Source organism: Candoia aspera, chromosome 1, assembly GCF_035149785.1.
Source record: "Candoia aspera isolate rCanAsp1 chromosome 1, rCanAsp1.hap2, whole genome shotgun sequence".
In the NCBI taxonomy this organism is placed as follows: domain Eukaryota; kingdom Metazoa; phylum Chordata; class Lepidosauria; order Squamata; family Boidae; genus Candoia; species Candoia aspera.
This window is the reverse complement of record NC_086153.1, coordinates 108,751,157-108,770,411: the sequence shown is the minus strand read 5'-3', so window position 1 is coordinate 108,770,411 and position 19,255 is coordinate 108,751,157. Positions and strand designations below refer to the sequence as shown.

The window sequence follows — 19,255 nt, the reverse complement described above, 5'->3', positions numbered from 1 at the left end:
AGACACCTTTTTACTCCTGGAAGTTCACTGCAGTTAATTTTATGGATGAAGAAGAAAGTGAAATCTGTTAATGGGAAACAAAATTAACCTTCTACAGATAGAGCTGGGTGTTAACTGAAACAACTTTCTATCAGTCCAAAGTCAGAAGTCTAAAAAGCATCTTTCTCTATGTCCTTACTGGAAGGTGTTTCTCTTCAACATAGGATGATAGCATCTGGAAAAGTATTAAGTCAATATATTAAGGATTTACTATTGATTTTATCACCTGTAACTTGGACACATTCCACTTTTAAAATGTAAATTCTTGAACTTATTTGATACTGGATCAACAACTGGATGGCTGATCACTTTTTCAAAGAGACAAAAGCATCCATAAAAGTTTTGTTTCAGTACTTATGTGTATATATGTAATACATAAAATGAGCAAACATGTCTTTTATTTATATGGATTACTATGAATATACATTTAAAAACAGGGAGAAAATATGTCTTGCACAACTGAGGAGCTTGTGACCTCCTTAAATGCCTATTTTGGCACTACTATTATTAAAATGTGTAGTAAATCCAAGAATCACACACACAAACACACACATGCATACATACCCCCACACACAGAGTATATATTTCTTTTTCAGATGCTATGGTTAATAGTTCTCATAATATTAACTGTTTGGGGACTTCTGAATTTGCACTTATAGATTAATCCTACTTATAGCACATTTATTTGGTATGCAGTTATACCTAATTCACTGGTGCAAGAATGCGTAGGTCACCATCTAGCTTTTTTTCATTGGTAACACATATATTACGTTTTTAAGTACTGTTAGAAGAATCTTGATATTAAACAAAAAAAATTGGATGAGGTCACAAGTTCCTTATCAGTTCTTTGAATATGTATGTGTTTCATTGAATTATGGTGTGAGTGAAAATTTAGCTTTTCACTAATTATATAGGATGAATTCATTCTGTCAAGATAGTTGAGTTTTTTAGTAATTAAAATGAACTTCTCTTTTAGAAAATGGACTTCAATCATGTATGTTTACATCACAATGGCTTTATCCCTTTTTGAAAACAATATGTCAGAAATGAGTGACTGTTTTGTATCTCTTGGTCTGTAATTTTTTAGAAATACTATTTTTATTTATATATAAAGTCAGAACATTTTATTGTGAGTTTTGTAATACAGGCAAAGTTGCATTTAAATGGCTTAATGCAGCTTTACTTGATATGTGAGACTATGATGTGAACAGCATGACTTATCTTCCTAAGAACTGAATGGATATGCATATATATAAAATATGATTTTTTCAACGGCTTAATATTGCAACTCACTCCATATATTATATTAAGCAATCTTGAATTGTTCAAACACTTCTGTAATGTAGCACTGATCTTTTCTTTCATTTGTGGTACACAATGATCTAGATGTATGTGTTTTCTACGTGGAGATTAATAGTGGGAGAATATGGCTGTGTGTGTGGTAGATTCTACCTTAAACCCGAGCCTTGGTTATGATAATCTGGATGAAAAGGTATAGAGAATAGGGACTTATGTGCCAAATCCAGTCCAAGGACTTTCTAAGCGCTGTTCTTTCCCTTCACTCCTGATGATCACATGTTCCATATGCACATTTAAAGGGAAGTTCTAAGCAGTTTTAGCTGACCATACTTAGAAGCCCCCTTGAGTTAGAAACCCAGATGATGGTGATGATGATGATGATGAAGCTTTATAAGATTTACATACCACCTCAGACAAGCTACAAAGTTCATAATCATTGGGAGGTTGGCATTCTAAACATGTTCAGTTTAGTGCAGGAAGAAACCTCCTTGAGTTCTTCATATTGAACATCACTGGAGTTAAGGTGATGGAGGCAGAACATTTGGGTATATTGTGAGCAAGCTGGTGCAAACAGTTTCTGTCCCAGCACATTCTAGCTGAATGCCTGAACATGGATTACACCCTCCTGATTTTTAGAAATCTGTGACACATATTATTGAGACAGCACAGCACCTTGGATCAGTTCAGAAAATGTGCCTTGGTGTGCATGTGAATGAAAACATACTACCTGTCTACAACTTTTGGGAGCAGCTGTGTGTGCGATGTTTTTTTTTTTTTTAATGGAATTGGGAGCTGCTCTCTGCAGTTGTTTGAAAGATTTGCAGTCGTATGCTATGTTTGTGTCCCCGTGTACTACAAAACATGTTCTTGGATTCAAATTTGAAGCACTGAACAGCCTTACCACATAATGTCTTCATTTTAGAGACATGTTATACTGTATGCATTTTCATTTTCCTATGTGATCATTTGAGATTACTCTTTGTTTAAATTTAAAGGTTGTTTCTCAGAATATAGCCAAAATGTGAATATGAATTTTCGCCCATAGTTTCATCAGATGTACAAGTCAGATTACCCAATCAGCTTCTTCTATGATAAGGCACTTTCAAAGTGCCTGTGAGAAGCAGTCCCATGTGAATAACTCCCCAGTTTGTATGTGAATGATTTCCTTATGGCAAAAGCAGGAATTACATTCTCATGAGAAGAGTCCCAGAAGTTAATAACTGGATTGATCATATCAGCAGCTTGCCTTTTTCTTTTTCTCTAAGTGATTGAATTGGCTTAATGTTAGGCAGTTAGCTGCTGATCATGTGAATGCAGCCATTGCTAGGAGGCGACTGAAGGTGTTTATAACATTTCCCCTTGATAACATAAATCATTTGGGTTGGGTTTGATATGGTCAGAAATATTTCTCATTTGATGACTTTGTCACTGCAGAAGGGTGTGTGTGTAATTCACCTTTTGGTACTAAATCATTATTCTCAGTGTCAATTGGATTTATACTGCTGTCTCTCACACACCTTTCTTATACCAGCGGAGGTCTTCAAGAATAGCAGAGTATGCTGCTATTCAGTTCTTCCACATCTGCTCCTGTTGTCATCATCACCATCACCATCATTATAATCATGTTGTGGAAGAGTTTAGTTTGAAAATGATCATAGCATCTGTTTTTCAGTCAGCTTATCAAGTGAAAAATGATGTCACAATTGCAGTCATATCTCTGAAGGCTATACCATGCCACTTTTTGATGTGGTGCCATCTGTGTTTCTCTGCAGGGTTCTTCCCCCCCCCCTTTCTCAAGTATTTATCATAATCTACTGGCCTGTTTTTATGTGCAAGCACATAAGTAGACAAGATAAGTTTTAACTGATCTTTATAACACTGAACACATAGGTTAAAATGTTAATGAGATCTTTAGTATCAGGAAGCAAAGAAAAGAAGCTCAGATATGCACTACAAAGATAAACAAAAATGAGTTATAAATGAATTTGTGGAAGGTGAATTGATATATTGCTATTTATACGCCAAGGAATGTATATTTAAATGCATTTTTTTAAAAGAAAGGCAAATATACCTTGATCAGAGTGAATCTGTTAAACCATAGCATCATTCTAGTATCGGTTGCCTAAAAAATTTCAGCAGGGTCTTATGTCTATGAAATCAGTACAAAATATCCAGATCTAAAGCAATCAAATGCTTTAGAGATTTAAATGTGTTGTTGTTTTCCTTTAATCAGTTCTTGAATTACAGAAGACCCAATGGGTCATGAGCCATCTAACATGCCGTTCTCCTTGTAACTAGGTTACAATTTAGCAAAATTGGCAATGGGTGCATTTTGATTTCATTAAGCCCCCTCCTTTTTTCCACAGTTCAAACATGAATGAACAAATAAATCTGCTGGACAAATAGAAAACAGAATACCTGTAAAGGTCTTCTTACATGCAAAAGCAGATCTAGTCAAGATATTTATGAATGAAGTAATAGAATGACAGTTGCCACTGCCAGTCATCTGGCTGGGTGGGAAAACTGCTCCCTGCAACTGACAGAAATTATGCTGCTTTATTCCAAATACAGTTTACATATGTGGCATTATCTTGCCCTTAGAAGAAGTCAATACCAAGGAGATGCATTGCCTGTTAAGGTACCTCATTTCTTACATTGTAGAGTACTGTGGTCTACCATATGAGACAATAATGCTAGTGCATTTTGCTGGCACATTGTTTTCCATGCTTGTGGACTGAGGATGGATGAGAATCCATTCAGTTTGCATCTTGATATTATTTACTTATTTATTATAAATGCTTTTATGCCACTTGAATCATCTGAGTCTAAGCAGCTTATAAAAAAGTACATACCATTACAATAACTTACAGATTATCAAAATTATTGTCTATTAAATAATAAATACCGTCAGCATAAGCTCATGAAGTCATAAAACATATAATGCCTTATCACATCAAAGCACTTAGATTCATCCCTAGCTGAAACACATCTCCCATTTTCACCTCAGTCCCCAAGCTCACATTTAAAGCCATGTTTGAAAAAACTTCCTGAATATTAGAAATGAGGGTGCTGGTGGGAAGGTACTAATTCCTCCAAGTCTCCACCCATTGCACTTCATACCAGTTGGGGAGTCTCAGCAAGCACACCTTGAGCAGGCAGGCTCCATTTGGAGCAAGGGGTCTCAAAGATGGCCAATCCCCAATCTGAGTGTACCCAGCTCACAGTTTCTAAATCTGTATGTGAATTGGAATACAGTTATGCACTGAAATCTGCAGTTTCCTAAAATTTACAATGCAGCTAAATATTGTATGCATATATGGGTATACACACCAACACACGCGTGCATGCGCACACACACACACAGAGTGTTGTATTAGGGAAATTGATTTGAGAGAGAGAGAGAATATACTGTATCTAACATGACTAAAAATACTTTAGGAGAAACATGCAACAATATTCATTTTGGGGTGGACTAAAAATTCAAATTAATATAGAAACGTTGGAAAAACAAAATACATACCTGAATTTTTTTAAAAAAAATGTTGACTCCTTTTGTGGTAAATAGCCATGTTTTCTGATACACAGTATCTCAGTGAACAAAAGATACAAGTGAATATTTTTATATCAAGACACGAAGATGCTTAATGTTTTGTTTGGGTGCGTTTGCCTCAGTTTTTGACTCTGGTGATTGCCTGGATTAGTCCCTGCAGTTTTCTTGGAAAGGTTTTTCAGAAGTGGTTTATCACTGCCTCCTTCCTGGAGCTGAGTGAGAGTGACTGGCTAAGGACACCCAGCCGGTTTTGTGACCAAGGTGGGAATAGAACTCACCGTCTCCTGGTTTCTAGCTGATGCCTTCACCACTACACCAAACTGACCCTCCTGTAAACTTATTAGCATCACCCTAAGTCATGTTGTCTTAGACAACTCTGTTTTCTAAGTTATAATTAGCATAATTATTTCTAAGTTATAGGTAGCTTAAATCTGATGCTTGGTTTCTTATACAACATTCAAATGACATATTTATTAAGGTTTAAAGAACTGACTCTTACTTATTTACATAAAAAATGGATATCAGCTGAGACAATGCTGCTTTGAAATTTTAGTATAAGAAATGAGTAAAATGAGAAAAAAAACCCATGAAATTTATCAAACATCAAAGGAAGATGTCTAAGTTGGTCTTTTTTGATTTCTAAACTTTAGTGGAAATAATACGTTGGATCCCCTTGGCTTGCACTGGAGCCAAGACACACACCTGGAAGCCACTTCAGACTCAAGTCAATATTTTAAAATATTTGCATCCTTATTTTCATTTTTTAAATCCACCATTTCATTCTTGCCTTATTATTTATAATTCAAAAACACACAGTTACATTATCTATTTGAAAAACACATATATTAACCAGACATTTGTTTTCTAAGATAAGTGCAGGACAATTTTCATTTTTAATTGCTTCTGTTAGCAAATGACTCAGTCCTTGGTTGTAACTTTATGCTGGCACTAAGTGGATATTCACTAAGGACTTTCAGAAACTAAAGCCACATTAAACAATTACCCATCTGTATATAGCTGATGTAGCTGATTTGCTGTGGTGTAGGGTACTCTGCTCATGTATATGAAGCAAATGCTTTACTTATATCACAGATAGTGCTGTATACTGGTTAGAGCAGTAGCCAAGCTGGCAAAGTGCTCTTTTACAGCCAAATTAATTCGCAGAAGTACTGGTTAGGAAAATATCCATATGGTATAAAATATTATACAGTACTCTTAAATTCCACAAAGGAAGACCTGGCTAAAACTATGATATAATATTAATGTAAAAGACAATAACAGAACACTTTCACTTCATATACTTTATCAGCCTTAAAGAAAATAAAACTTAAATAACTTTTAAAAAAAATATTAGACTGCTTCACAGACATGCATTTGCAGTGTATTAGACAATGGGATTTGGACAGTGAAAGAAAATGTGTCTTCTACTTTAATCAGAATTGTACTATTTGGGCATTTTTCTTGTGTGAAGTTCAGATGAGTGGACTACTAGGGTCAGCCCAGGACCCTTTTCTATCTTCAAATGGCTATTATGTCAGTTGATGAGATATTCATGATTTATTTCTATACTCCTTATCACTGCAAAGGATCCTGAACCTGATTCAGAGAAGATGTGTGGAGGCATAGCTACCATGGCTACCAGATCTGGGTGAAGAAATTGAGATTACTACTAGATGGCAGCCAAGCCTTTTCCTGTTTCTCTTTACTGCCATCTAATGGTGGGCCATATTTTTGCAGCCCAAATTCTGGTAGCTCTAATAAAGCACACTCCATCATGAGTTGCTACTTGCTGCCCTCTAGAATCTGACACTATCAAGCTTACACTGTTTGATAGTAAAGCTGGTCCTGTGAACTATGCAGACCTGGATTGATTGATTAAGTCTGTGATACCTATTTTAGGCTTGGCCAGACAGCAATTTACACCTGGGTCCCATATCATACAGCCAGAACTAGTCTTGGGTAAGTAACAGACTATACCATTTTGGTGTTCTGTTTGAGGATAGGCCAGTCAGCTCAGCAGCTCAGGACTGCATCTTGCATTTTGTTTTTTTCCCCCAGTCCAGAAAGCGTTGGTGCACATAACCCAAGCAGTTTATTCTTTGGGAGCATTTGTGAACTTAATTTTTACAAGTACTGTACATTCCTGAAAACAAAGTTTACGAAACCATAACTTTTTACAGGTAGACATATATGCCCAAATCTTTTATATTAAAATAGCAATAGTCTAAATAACTCTTCGTACTTTTTTTCTGAATTAACCCTCAGCTTTTTTAATTTCCTTGGTTATACAAGTACAATCTTTCTTAAAATGCCAGCTGACCCGAGTTCTAGTAACGGTATTTGGAGCCAGTGCAAGGTTTTAAATTTTTGACAGAGCAAGCCAACCCAACAACATTGCTTCTGAGAAATCTTAAAGCCTGACAGGGGAGGACAAGAGCCTTTTAAAAAAATATCTGCTTCCTTCTTGCAGAGGAAAATCTTTTACACCAGCCTGAAGGATGATGTAAATCTTTTCCCCTGTTGGAAAAACATGCTTACTGTGCTGTGAAAGCCAATCTGTTAGCACATGTATCACTGATGAAATTAAAGTACAAGCCAGTTCCAGGGTAGGTTACTGAGTCATTGGGGTTTGTTCCTTGTTGCAGTGTTGTTTGTTATCAAGGATCTGAGAAGGATGCAGCAATATTGCAGGGAAGTCAGAGAAGATGAGAGTCATACAACTGTGTTATAGGCAGGCCTAGTAACTTTTGCCTTTCCAGGTGCTAAATATTACGCTCCTGCTTCTTACATTGTTCTAAAAGCCAGAATATAAAGGTTCTGTGTTCAAAGAAACAACAGGACATACTTTGTGAAATAATTCCTTAACAAACATGGGAAAAGACTATCAAGAATGGATTCATATTTTTTTGTCCAAATTGGGTATTTCAGTTTAGCAATCTGCAGTCACAGTGTTCTTTCCTAATATATGAAGTAAAACAGTAATTGTTTCCAAACAGTGTAGGAATTCAGGACTCCGGTTAAAGATATATTTCTCTCTCCTTTCACATTAATTGTACAAATAGATTCATAGATTCAAAATTATAGATTCAAAATCATGCCGAGTTCATCTCTCCATTGAAGTAAATGAAGAAGGTGCTCATGCCTAGTTAAGTCTTGCGTATAAGCTATCTGTTCCAAGAACATTTTTTATTAGTTTCAGAATATTACAGGTGAATATCTTCAGATATAGTCTCCAGTATATTCCACAGTTTCATATATTTCTTGAAATCACTCTCTAATAATCGCCTAACTTAGCATTACAATGGAATCAGTTGCCTGATAGCAAAGAATTAGGCAGTTCAAATCTTTAAAGTATCCAGTAGTTTAAAATATACAAAGATAGCTCAGTTTCTGTTAAGTCTCTGTTTAAATGGATACAGAGTTTGGACCACTGAGTGACTTGAGATCTTTTTCAGAAATGTGTGCTTTTAAACATCAAATCAATTATTTTATCATGATTCCAGAATTACCAAAATTAGCAGAATGTTACTAGCTCCCAGTGCAGGTATCTTGCTGTGTTTTTGGAATGGTCCTATAATAGTCCTTATGGAATGGCAATGGCCTCTTGCAAGAAAATACAGTGCCTTAGGATATATTCAGGAACCCTAAAAATATGGGAGAACTTACCGAATTACAGTCTAACTGCATTCCTCCTGCTTACTCACCCTCCACAAAACTGTGCTGCAGAGCCTACAGAAAGATAGGATAAGTTTCATAACACCACATTATCTTTTATTTCTCCAGTCTCTGTCCATCTATCGGCCTTTACGTATGGCCCTGAGAAGTATTAGTGTCTTCACTAATCTGCTTTGACAAGAAGGAAAAGGAGAAAAAAAAAGTGGGCTGTGTGTCTTCTATCTATTGATACACCACAGCCCAAACTGTTTCATTATCTTCCCCCAGTGGCCTCATATACATGTTGAAAGGAGGGATGACAGAATGAAACCTTGTGGAATCCCGCATGAAAGAGAGCCCACGAGGCAGATGAGCAATTGCCCAATATCATCCTCTGAGATCTCTCTGAGAGGGAAGAATGGAACCACACAAGTGCAGTCCCATCAACCCCAACCTAGATCCACAGGTGAGTCAGCAAAACTCAAAGGTCTTCACTTCAGTTGATCTTTAGTAATTACCCATCACTGACAAGCTTTTGTTCATCAGTTAGTAGCAACCTAATGTCGGCATTAGATAAGACTTCACCTATCTCCAGAGCATTCTTGCCACAACTTTCTTCCTCACATAATATATTCTTGGTAAAAGAAAGGTGGAGATTAGAAATCAGCAGACCTGATAGTTCGCATAAATAGATATCTAGGCCTTATTTTGCTATCTTCCAGCTGAGAGTATATGATATGCTATTTTCTTCTGAAAAACATTGTGGCTAGCTCTAACAGGAAGATCCTTCTATTACTGCACAAACTAGTGATAGACTGTAGTATAATTCAAGGTTGTAAATAAAAAAAAATATCCAGGCAATGATAGGAAAGCCCATAGAAAGTATACAGAACTAATCAGGAATAAATCTCCCTTTCAATCTTCTTAGAAAGAATCTCTGCAAATTCCCAAGACTGCCAGTCATCCACAGGCTTGTAATCTTATACTGCTTAAAGAAGACTCTTTATTTTTTTCTTGGCAATTTCTGGATCTGGAGAATAATCAACCACTTGAGTTATTTGATAAACAAGTGAAGTCAAAGTTTTTAGTGTGTTTTCATAAGTGATTTGTGCCATGTGCCCCAAAACTGATTGGTTAAATATAATAGTGTTAAAATAGAAAATGATACCTCTGTTTGTTATTAAAATTAGGAAAGATGTGAACAATCTAGGTTTACTTGTTTTGCTTCTCAGATTTACTCTTTTAATAATTTCAAGATTAATCAATCCTTAAATTTTGCCATAATCAATGGAGATCAGAACCATCAAATCATTTAAAACAATCAGAGGTCACTAAGACAATGCACATCACCTGATACCAATCTAAAATGGAAATTCAGTTGATACACATGATTAACAATGCTCCAGAGTTATATATAAAGCAAAATAAATATTGGACACAATTCTTAATTTCTTACAATGCATTCTTCACTTTTATATTAGGAATATTTATTTTTAAATTTATCTGGTTTTGAGGAGCTCCTATTTCTTCCTTGGCTTTAATGATCCAGACCGTCAACGTCTAACAGCCTCATTGTTTAATATTCTTGGGGACATGGTGATCAGAAGCTTATTAGAAAAGAGGCTAAGGGAAGTCTGGCAGCTTCCAAAACAAACAATGCAGGTGTCCTAATAGATGTTAGAACACCAACTGCAAAAAAAAAAAAAATTGCAGGTATAAACTGCAATTTTTTAAACTAGAGTTCAAATACCATCTGTCATGCAAAGCTGGAAGTAATAAATTTCTGAGTAAAGCCTGTAGATTCATACAAAATTTTGACAGTCAATTTTACATTAACTTCATCAAGGTAAAGAAAGGATTAATGTTAAGCAGGGCAAACAATTGGAATATGTTTGTTTAAGAAAACCAGAAGGGAAATAATGGCAGAGCAGTTCAAAATTAAAAACAAGGAAAAAGAGAAGTCACAATATAGGTATTCATTCTGGTCTCCAAAGTTCCTTTTATGTATACCAAATGGTTAAGTGATATGATAAGACGTCAATATGACTGAGCCGATCAAGTGGCTCTTGGAGTATATAAGCCATTTGATATATACACACAGTTATGCCTATATATATTTAATTAACATAAGTTCCTGAGCCTCTAATTTATTTGCTGTTTTTGACTTGAAAGAAGTACTGAGTGAACTACAGATATATGTACATCAGATACCAGAGATCGGTTTGATGGATTACTATGATCTACTATTACTTGTGGGGAGGCATTGCAGAGAATTGAAAAGACCAATGGTGCTACCAAAGATAAGAAGCACCTAGCAAGATGTCTCCAGAAGGCCTAGTTCCTCCTGGAAAGGATCATGGAGTTGTTAGGAATGAGAGAAGGAGGATATTAAATAAATTTGCAAAATCTGATGAACACAAAAATGCCCTTCTACTTTTTAACCTTTCATTATTCACAGAAGATTCTAGAGTCTATTATATGGTGGTTACTGCCCTTCCATGTTGGATTTCATGATCCAAAATGAACACTGGCAAAGGTTCATTCAGCACAGATATCTTTGCATAGATTTGGCAAGTATGAATTTTAAAAACAGTAAACATTTGCACTGTTTTATCCGGTTCCTCCTTTTGGGATGTTGGGTGGCTGGGTGGGTGGAATTTAATGAAGCAAAAAGGAAGTGCAAAATACATAAAATATCTTCATGAACCTCACTCAGATGGGTGAGTGAACAACTTTGTGGATAGAGCTCCCTTTAGATAGGGATATTTCATTTTGTCTTTCTTGGAATCAAATTAGATAATTTCCTGGGAGTCCTATGGTTGATCTCCTGTGTCAGCATGTAAGTAGATCCAAGTAGATACAGAGTGTCACAAATGAACCTGAAAAACAGTACTGGGAAAAAGACAGCTTCAGTGTTTCCTTCTCTGTTGTTTTCCCAGTCTAAACTATCGTCCCAAACTGTTATTGTCCTGCTGAAGAACTATCCACCCTTCTGTCTGTCTGTCATATAGACCATCCATATGAAAGGAAAATGGGAAGGGAAAACAGTGAAGAACTTCTTTACATACAACATATTCTTAACTTGAGTCACACCTGGCTACTTTGAACTAAGAGACAAGTGGGAAAGCTGGTCACAGAACGTTGTAATTCTGTAAATCTTTTTGCTCTGAAGAGTGGCAAACTGTTTTATGTGTGGGCTTTCTTGATAGATCACACCATTCTTCAGGGATAGCCTATCAAGATATGTATTTACTGTGTTCAAAAGGAAGTCTGAGGATGAAAAAGATTGTGATTTGACATCTGGGAAAGATTGAGCAGAACTTTGTAGCAGGGGAAAAAGTCTGCACTGTCTATACATACCTGTCCAACTCATAACATGTGCTAAATTTGTCTTCACATTCCTGTGCTGAAATTTACTACTTCCTTGAATCCAATAGTGACAAGAAGTATTGGTCCCAATGTTGTAAAATGCTCAAATGCACTCTCTCTCTCTCCATATATACAGTATATATATATATATATATATATATATATATATATATATATATATATATATATATATATATATAGAGAGAGAGAGAGAGAGAGAGAGAGGGAGGGAGGGAGGGAGGGAGAATTGACATATCCAGAAATATGCAAGGAAGTGGGAGGATATATTTTTCAACAACAGCCCCATAGTGTTTGTATTGGGTTACAAAAGGGCCAGTGTAACCATTATGAGTTGGGATTTGATGGACAGAAGGGGCTGTTTTTCAGAACATTTCTGTGTCTTAAATTCACCAGGCACTAATGAATTTTCATTTGGGGAAAACAGCACAGAGTGGGGAGGACTATATGATAAAACAGCAGAAATACCTGCAGGGGGGGGAAATGCACACCTTATGATCTTAGAACTCCTTGGATTTGTTTTGAAATGGTACTTTTAGTTGTAAGCTCATATCTCTGCATGTGTAGGTATAAGTACAAAGATTACTGTTCCAACAATAAACAATATATGAAGATATCTTTCCAAATACTAGCTTTTTCTCCACTTGGGATTACTAAAATTCAGCCAAATGATCAAGTGCCAGAAGTAACAAATCCGTTATGAGTGCTGTACACCTGATTCTGTTGAAACAGGATAGAAACCCTGAAACTGATAAAAATGAAGTCAAGTTGACTGTTGTTTTCTGATGACCTGCTGTTAACCATACAAAACCAGAGTCTGGTTCATGGAAACCTTGGTAGGAGATATAGCCTATAGCTTCAATTATGCATCTCCCTGTGGTTTTTAAGGTGGTTTGTCTTATTCGCCTAGAAAGCTTGACTGAAGAAACAAAGGACAAAGCATATGATTATCTTGAACTTTACAATGTACTGCAAGAGAGAGCATCGAACAATGTAATCTAAGGGTGAGCAGGTGTTTGTCTGTTTGGGAACTCTGCACTGTGGACAAAGCATCTGGAATCCCTACTCCATTGTACACTTACGTTCCAAACAATACTAAGCAGAGCAAGAGACCCAGTTTCATTTCTTTTGTTTTCTAATGTAGGGGTATAATTTAGGAATGACCTGTTTCTGATTATATTCCAAAAGTGTTCTAAGTAGTGCACCCTTGAAAGTATGCTGAGCATAATGCTCAAAAAACCATTTGGTTTCCAGCTTCCTTGTCAGAAGTTGGGACTGGCTATATGGTCCCTGTTGATTCTAGGTGTAATTTATACATGAGTAAGTGATTGCTTAATTCCAGGATATATATCAGAGATAATCAGATACTTTAAAACAAGTGAATGCAATATAAAAACTGGTTCCATTTGGTCATTATTTTAACTTTCCTCAGGTGTAATTTTCAACTTTCAGCTCTGTTTTGTTGACATCTGACTATTCAGTATTATTATAAATGTAACTTAGCACCATTTAATACACAACTAATACTTAAATTAGACGTTTATTCAGAATAAGAATGTATTATTTTGAATGATAATCATATAATAATAATTCAGGATGTCATGATCTGAAGAACTTAGTCTAGCAGCAACTAATGAACGGACATGTTTGAATGCAAATTTATCCTGAAAATAACTGTGAATGTGTATGTTCATTGGCTAATGATTTTTACAATATCCATTGAAGGCTTCCATTTGTAAAATAGTAATCATTGATGCAGGCTGTTTCAGCAGGATGCAAAAGAAGATCTTTTCATTTCAGATTCATCACTTTCCATGTGGGCAATTATCAGCTGTGACTCATTCAATCATCACATCATTAAATCACCAAGTAATATACATGGGATCAACTTTTTATATGTAATGTGCATCATTAGAGTGTACTTGGAAAATAAAATGTTCTCAGAAAGCCAAAACAGCTTGATGTCAGTTTAATGATATGAGATGCATATTTAAAATATAACAATGTTGTTAGGAGATTTTGGTGGAAGCACAACAAATATTTAAAGGTTGGCAAGACTGAGCTAGCAGAAGCTTTATAGTTCTAGGTGAGATATGGTTCAAAATCTGCAATGCTGTCTATAAACAGGATTAGCCATGGATTTGGGAGCAGGCTTTATCAATCTTTTCACATTCTAGGTTGGCCTAGGCTTTAGCTAGAAATTGAAAATAAGTGACTTAATTTATAAGATTTGTTTTAAGTATCAGTTTCAAAAATTATCAGCTACATTAAAAGAGACAGATTTTATTCAGAGGGGCATGTAATGGGATTATCTCATATATATATATATATATATATATATATATATATATATATATAATCACTACAGCAGCAGATCACAGATAAATGCACTTTTCTGAAGCATTTGATAATTGTGATATCAAATGATTAATTAATCTATGTGCTACTGTAACAACAGCAATAATAATTGTATGATTTTCTATTTTCTTCTTTTCATTTTTCCCCACACATCTCCTGTAGAGGTCCTTTTGTAGTGCCATGGTAGAGGAGCTGAGAATGTCCTTGAAATGTCAGCGTCGGTTAAAACACAAACCACAGGCTCCTGTAATTGTGAAGACAGAAGAGGTTATCAACATGCACACATTTAATGACAGAAGGTTGCCAGGAAAAGAAACTATGGCATAGAGCTGGGAGACCACCCAACCCCAAGCACAAACTGTTGTCTTTTTCCTTTCCTTTCCTTTCCTTTTTTCCCCCAAACCAACGTTTGCGAGAATGTTTCCTGTGGAAATATGCAACCTGTGCAAAATAAAATGAGTTACCTCATGCCGCTGTGTCTATGAACTAGAGACTCTGTGATCTAAGCAGTTGCAAAGGCCAGACTCAAATCACAAGCATCACAGAGCAACCACGTCAGGGGAGGGAGGGGGTTTGGGTGTTGGCATTCCACCATTTGTCATGGGTTCCACCTTTCTGTAACAAGCAAAAGTTCTGTGGGCATTTTCTGGAGTCACAGTGAGAAATGGCAGGTTTCTTTTTGAAGTTCATCAGTTGCCAGGGGCTGGAGAAGCAATCAAACAGCTTCAAGAAACTAACTACCAGAGGAGTCTCTGAAAAATAATAGCTCAAAACTCTAGTAACAGAAAAAAAAAAAAAAAAAAAACTCTATTCTGTACGCCTGAGCATAGAAGACCTTGTAATTGCTGACCAAAGTCAATGTGGGCCTGCCAGCTGATAGGAGCTTATTCAGAGGGAAAGCCATGAAAATGGAAACCGTAAATAGAAGAATGAAAACAGGAAGTGTTACTTGCAATTTTTGTTCCCCTCGCTGTGTCATTCACCTGAATAAAGATAAAAACCTATGCCAATAGAAAAATCACATAAGTCATCTGTATTGGAGCTTGGTGAGAACCCAAAGGAGGTGGGCCATATTTTAAATAAGAAAAAAAAAAGTTTTCCTCAGTTTCTTTTCTTAAAGATGATGTTCCTTATGATGCCTAACTATAAGCAATTCTGTTATTGTTTAACTGTGAAGCAAAGTACAAATTTGATATAGCAGAAGAGTGTAATTTGTAGCCCTGGAGGGGGTTTGAAAAACTCTTGTTCCTGCTTCAAAATGAACTCAAGGGAGCCTGTGGTGTTCTCACAAGTAGCTGAAATATAAATGGGTCACCTGACCAGCAGGGAAAGCGGAGAACTTAAAAAATGGACTGCATTTCTCAATACAGTCAACAGTGTTTAAATGAGCATTTTTTTCCCTCCTCATCCAAAAACAAGAGGGAAAAGAACGTTCAGATTTATTTGTGGAAATGCAAGATTTCTATGAAAATAGTTTTTTGTATGGAAATTTTTTTGTAATAATTTTTAAATCAACAATCTCAAGAACCTGCGTTTCAATCACAGTCAGGGGTGTGGTGCAAAGAGTGACTGGTAGTGCGTGTGCACCACCAACGTTTGGTGAAAACTATTTTTATCATGGAAAAAAAAGGGGGAATCTTAGAAGAGAAATATTTTCAAGTTAGATAATATAATACCTAGGTGCACTACCAATACCGCTTAAAATACCACACCCTTGGTTTTCACTAGCCTGATAATATGCTGTAATGAACCGATGTGTGTAAATTATGAAAGACACAGACCTCTCGACCACATTGTGATAACAGTTGAAGTACACACAGTTTGCTGTTTGAATCCAATGCACAACATTAAAAAAAAAATCAACAACAACCACACACACATAAAGAAAATTGTCCGTTTTCAGTTGTTTTCTGGGAAGGGTGGGTTGGGATTTGCAGTGTGATTTGAGCAAGGTGTGTGTAGGACCGTTAGAACCTCTGATATTAAGATCTAATTCCACAAACACTTATCACCCTCCTGAGTTTGGCAAGAACATCAGCATTTGAAATGTGTTTGCAAGACTAGGCCCACTCCATCTCACTGGCTACTATTACTTTCTGTTCGTTGTTAATCGTTGGGTACTGTCTTAAAGGAATCCCTTCTGTGCAAGACTTCTGGGAATGGATAGCAGTTGCAGAATGTGTTCATGTGCAACTTTTATTAATTTCAGCAGAATCTATATGGAAGAACCATCTGCTGATTGCCTCTCCCTGCCTTTTGAGGCAGTGGGTAAGGAGCCCCTATGCGAGCGATCTATAAAACAACTGGTGTTTAAAATGCCTTTCTGGTGCTCAAAACAGATGTGATATCATCTTAATAATTTTAACTTAGTCTTACTGTAAATTTGTATCCTGAAAATGTATAATGTAGGGACACTTGCCTATAGCCACAGTTTATAAATATAGCTTTTTATGCCAAACAAATCATTTATTTCTTTTCTTCTTTTATTTTTAATAAACAGAATCCAAACATTATTTTGTACAAACAACGAGTCATCTGTAGATAATGAACATATTTGTATATTCAAGGCACAAATGTTTGTTAAAAAAATCTGCATTTTTTTTTAAAAAAGTCCCTTGCAAAGGGTTGCATTTGTCTAACCAACCCTTGCAATGCATGAGAACAAATTCTCCTTCCATTCTGGTTGTTGCTTGTATGGATCTCAGAGCACATAGATGGACCTCGACTCCAATATTCCCTAGTTCCTCCTTATTCTGTTGGAAAACAAAGCAGGGTGTGATTCATTGCGAGATGACTCAGATGGGGAGATCCATTTGCACTGTAGATTTGGATTTGGGCTGTGGCTATAATTCTCAGACGTTACAATAAGTATTCGCCTATTGTAAATATTAGACATACTGCCTAGGTGGGTAAATGGTTAAACAAGTGCAGTCCATGGCATGATTCACAGATGACTCAAAACAGGCTATAGTTACCATTTGTTTCAGCAAAAGACTATGATATTCTCAGTGTCCCAAAGTGCCACAGAAGCAGTGTAACCATAGAAGGTCGCTTGTCACTTGTCAGTATCAGATAGGGAATAGTAACTACAATTTCACATGCATGTGGGAATCCCTGATTTCCTCTGGTTCTCAAAAGGTCTCTCTTGCATACTAAAGCTTGTCTATAATTGCAGCTAAAGTTAAATTCAATCTGGAGAACTTACATTGTGTAAAAGTTGTGCTGCTGATTTTGAAACACTCAAGAAACAAAAGCTTGTAATGAATCGGAACCCATGTGCCTAGCTCTGCGCAGCTTCTACAATGAAGAGAAAGACTTTATAATGAAATTCAGGATAATTATTCTCACCCTTGACTCTTCTTTCTCCCTACTCAGTATGTGTTCTGGTGCTGTTTCATGGCATTGCTATACAATGCATGGCTGATGTATTATGAATTAGATCTTGCCATCAACATCATGGCACAGATGAAGGACTGCTAAATATAAGATCAAGCTCACCTGAGCTATCGCTAAGCATATCAGTTCACATAAAACAATTGGCATTGTCTGTGAATCGTTCACCTGTAAATACTTTGAAACTAATACCCCCATTCAGAAAGAGCCAGTGACCTGGGTTCTAGGTCTCCCTTGGCATGGAAGCCAGCTGGTGATCTTGCATAGGGGAACACAGTGCAAAAAAGCAGATCCTGCAGTAAGCAAGGAAAATACTGAGAACAACAACCACTCTTTTCCCTATTATGAAGATCAAAGAGCATGTGGAGGCCAAGCAGTTATAAAAAGCACTGGAGCAGGAGCCATTGTCAACCATTTGATACAATGGGATTCCTGAAATAATACAGCAACACAGCCAAGGAGCAATTAATCACTATCATATTTGGGTTTATTTTGCTTGATTGTCTTAGCAATTTTATCACTGAAGAAAGGCTTAAGCATCAGTCTCTGCTACCATGATACAATGGATGTATCAACATGTGCCATTTTCCTTTTGCTAGGGTAAATTAAAAGAGGTTTACAATAAAAATTGCTGATGCAGTCTGTGATAGTCTTAATCATGCTATATGTTCCTTCTTGAAGTGATGATTTCAACGTACGTCACATAAAGTTGGGTTCTGCTTAAGAAATGGAACTTTGCCTCCATTGCACTGTCCTCCCATATCTCAAATATGCTCCAGGGGGTCGTTTAGCCCTTTGAAAAAAGAGTTTGAGGGCCCTCAGTAGGACTTACCTTTTTACTTGCAGCCATAGATGCAATTCCATCATTGCGAAAACTGAATTAGAGATTATGACCCTTTGTTCCAAAATTACCTGCATTTGTAAATACTTAAAAAAGAAAGTACTATCTAAAACTTCTGTTTTACTTTGTACCACTATACCTAAATGCTCTGCATTTTAAGTGGTATAGGACTTCAGAGGGGCAGAATCACATTTGAGCAAATTAACCTAGGTATCTTAAGGCATTTTAAAATATCATCTATCCAAAGAGCCACAATCTTATTATAATACTTATTACTTTCATAAATGATTATGACCCTTGTGATATGAAACACAATGTGATATTATAATCACATTAATACTTTAATAAGAATGACAAACTAATAAGTGCTAGTAGCTTACATCTCTGGAGTGATGTTCCTAGATAATCATCTTCTCCATTATTGGGTAACTTTGATCATCCTGACTTGGAAATCTAGGAGGAGTTACAGTCTCAATATTGGGACAACAACAAGATAAGGAAGGCTGTTATAGATGTTAATAGAGTTATCATCATGGAAAAATATGCATGTAAGGCTAATTTAGAAATATAGCCTTATGAAGAATTACTATAACCTCAAATATTTAGAAGGCCTCCAATATAGCACTATTTGCATTCCAACACTGCATTGCTCAGACCTGTATCCAGATTATAGCTTTGTGACTGTTGCTGAAGCTTTGTCAGTTTTAAATAAGATGAAGCATGCTCCCTTTGGA

General features: G+C 36.2%; 1 protein-coding gene across 2 annotated transcripts in view; it reads left to right on the top strand.

Moving 5' to 3' along the window:
- The window catches only part of GRIK2 (glutamate ionotropic receptor kainate type subunit 2), a 527,196-nt gene extending 511,020 nt beyond the window's left edge, over positions 1–16,176 (top strand). The window contains exons 16-17 of one of the 2 annotated variants that reach the window (XM_063311703.1): positions 8,831–9,008; positions 14,452–14,604. In XM_063311703.1, coding sequence (XP_063167773.1) covers positions 8,831–9,008; positions 14,452–14,474 — 201 coding nt within the window. In that variant the 3' untranslated portion in view covers positions 14,475–14,604. Of the gene's footprint in view, positions 1–8,830; positions 9,009–14,449 lie in introns of both variants that reach the window. The other variant, XM_063311694.1, reaches the window with a different exon arrangement.
- The last annotated feature ends 3,079 nt before the right edge of the window (positions 16,177–19,255 follow it).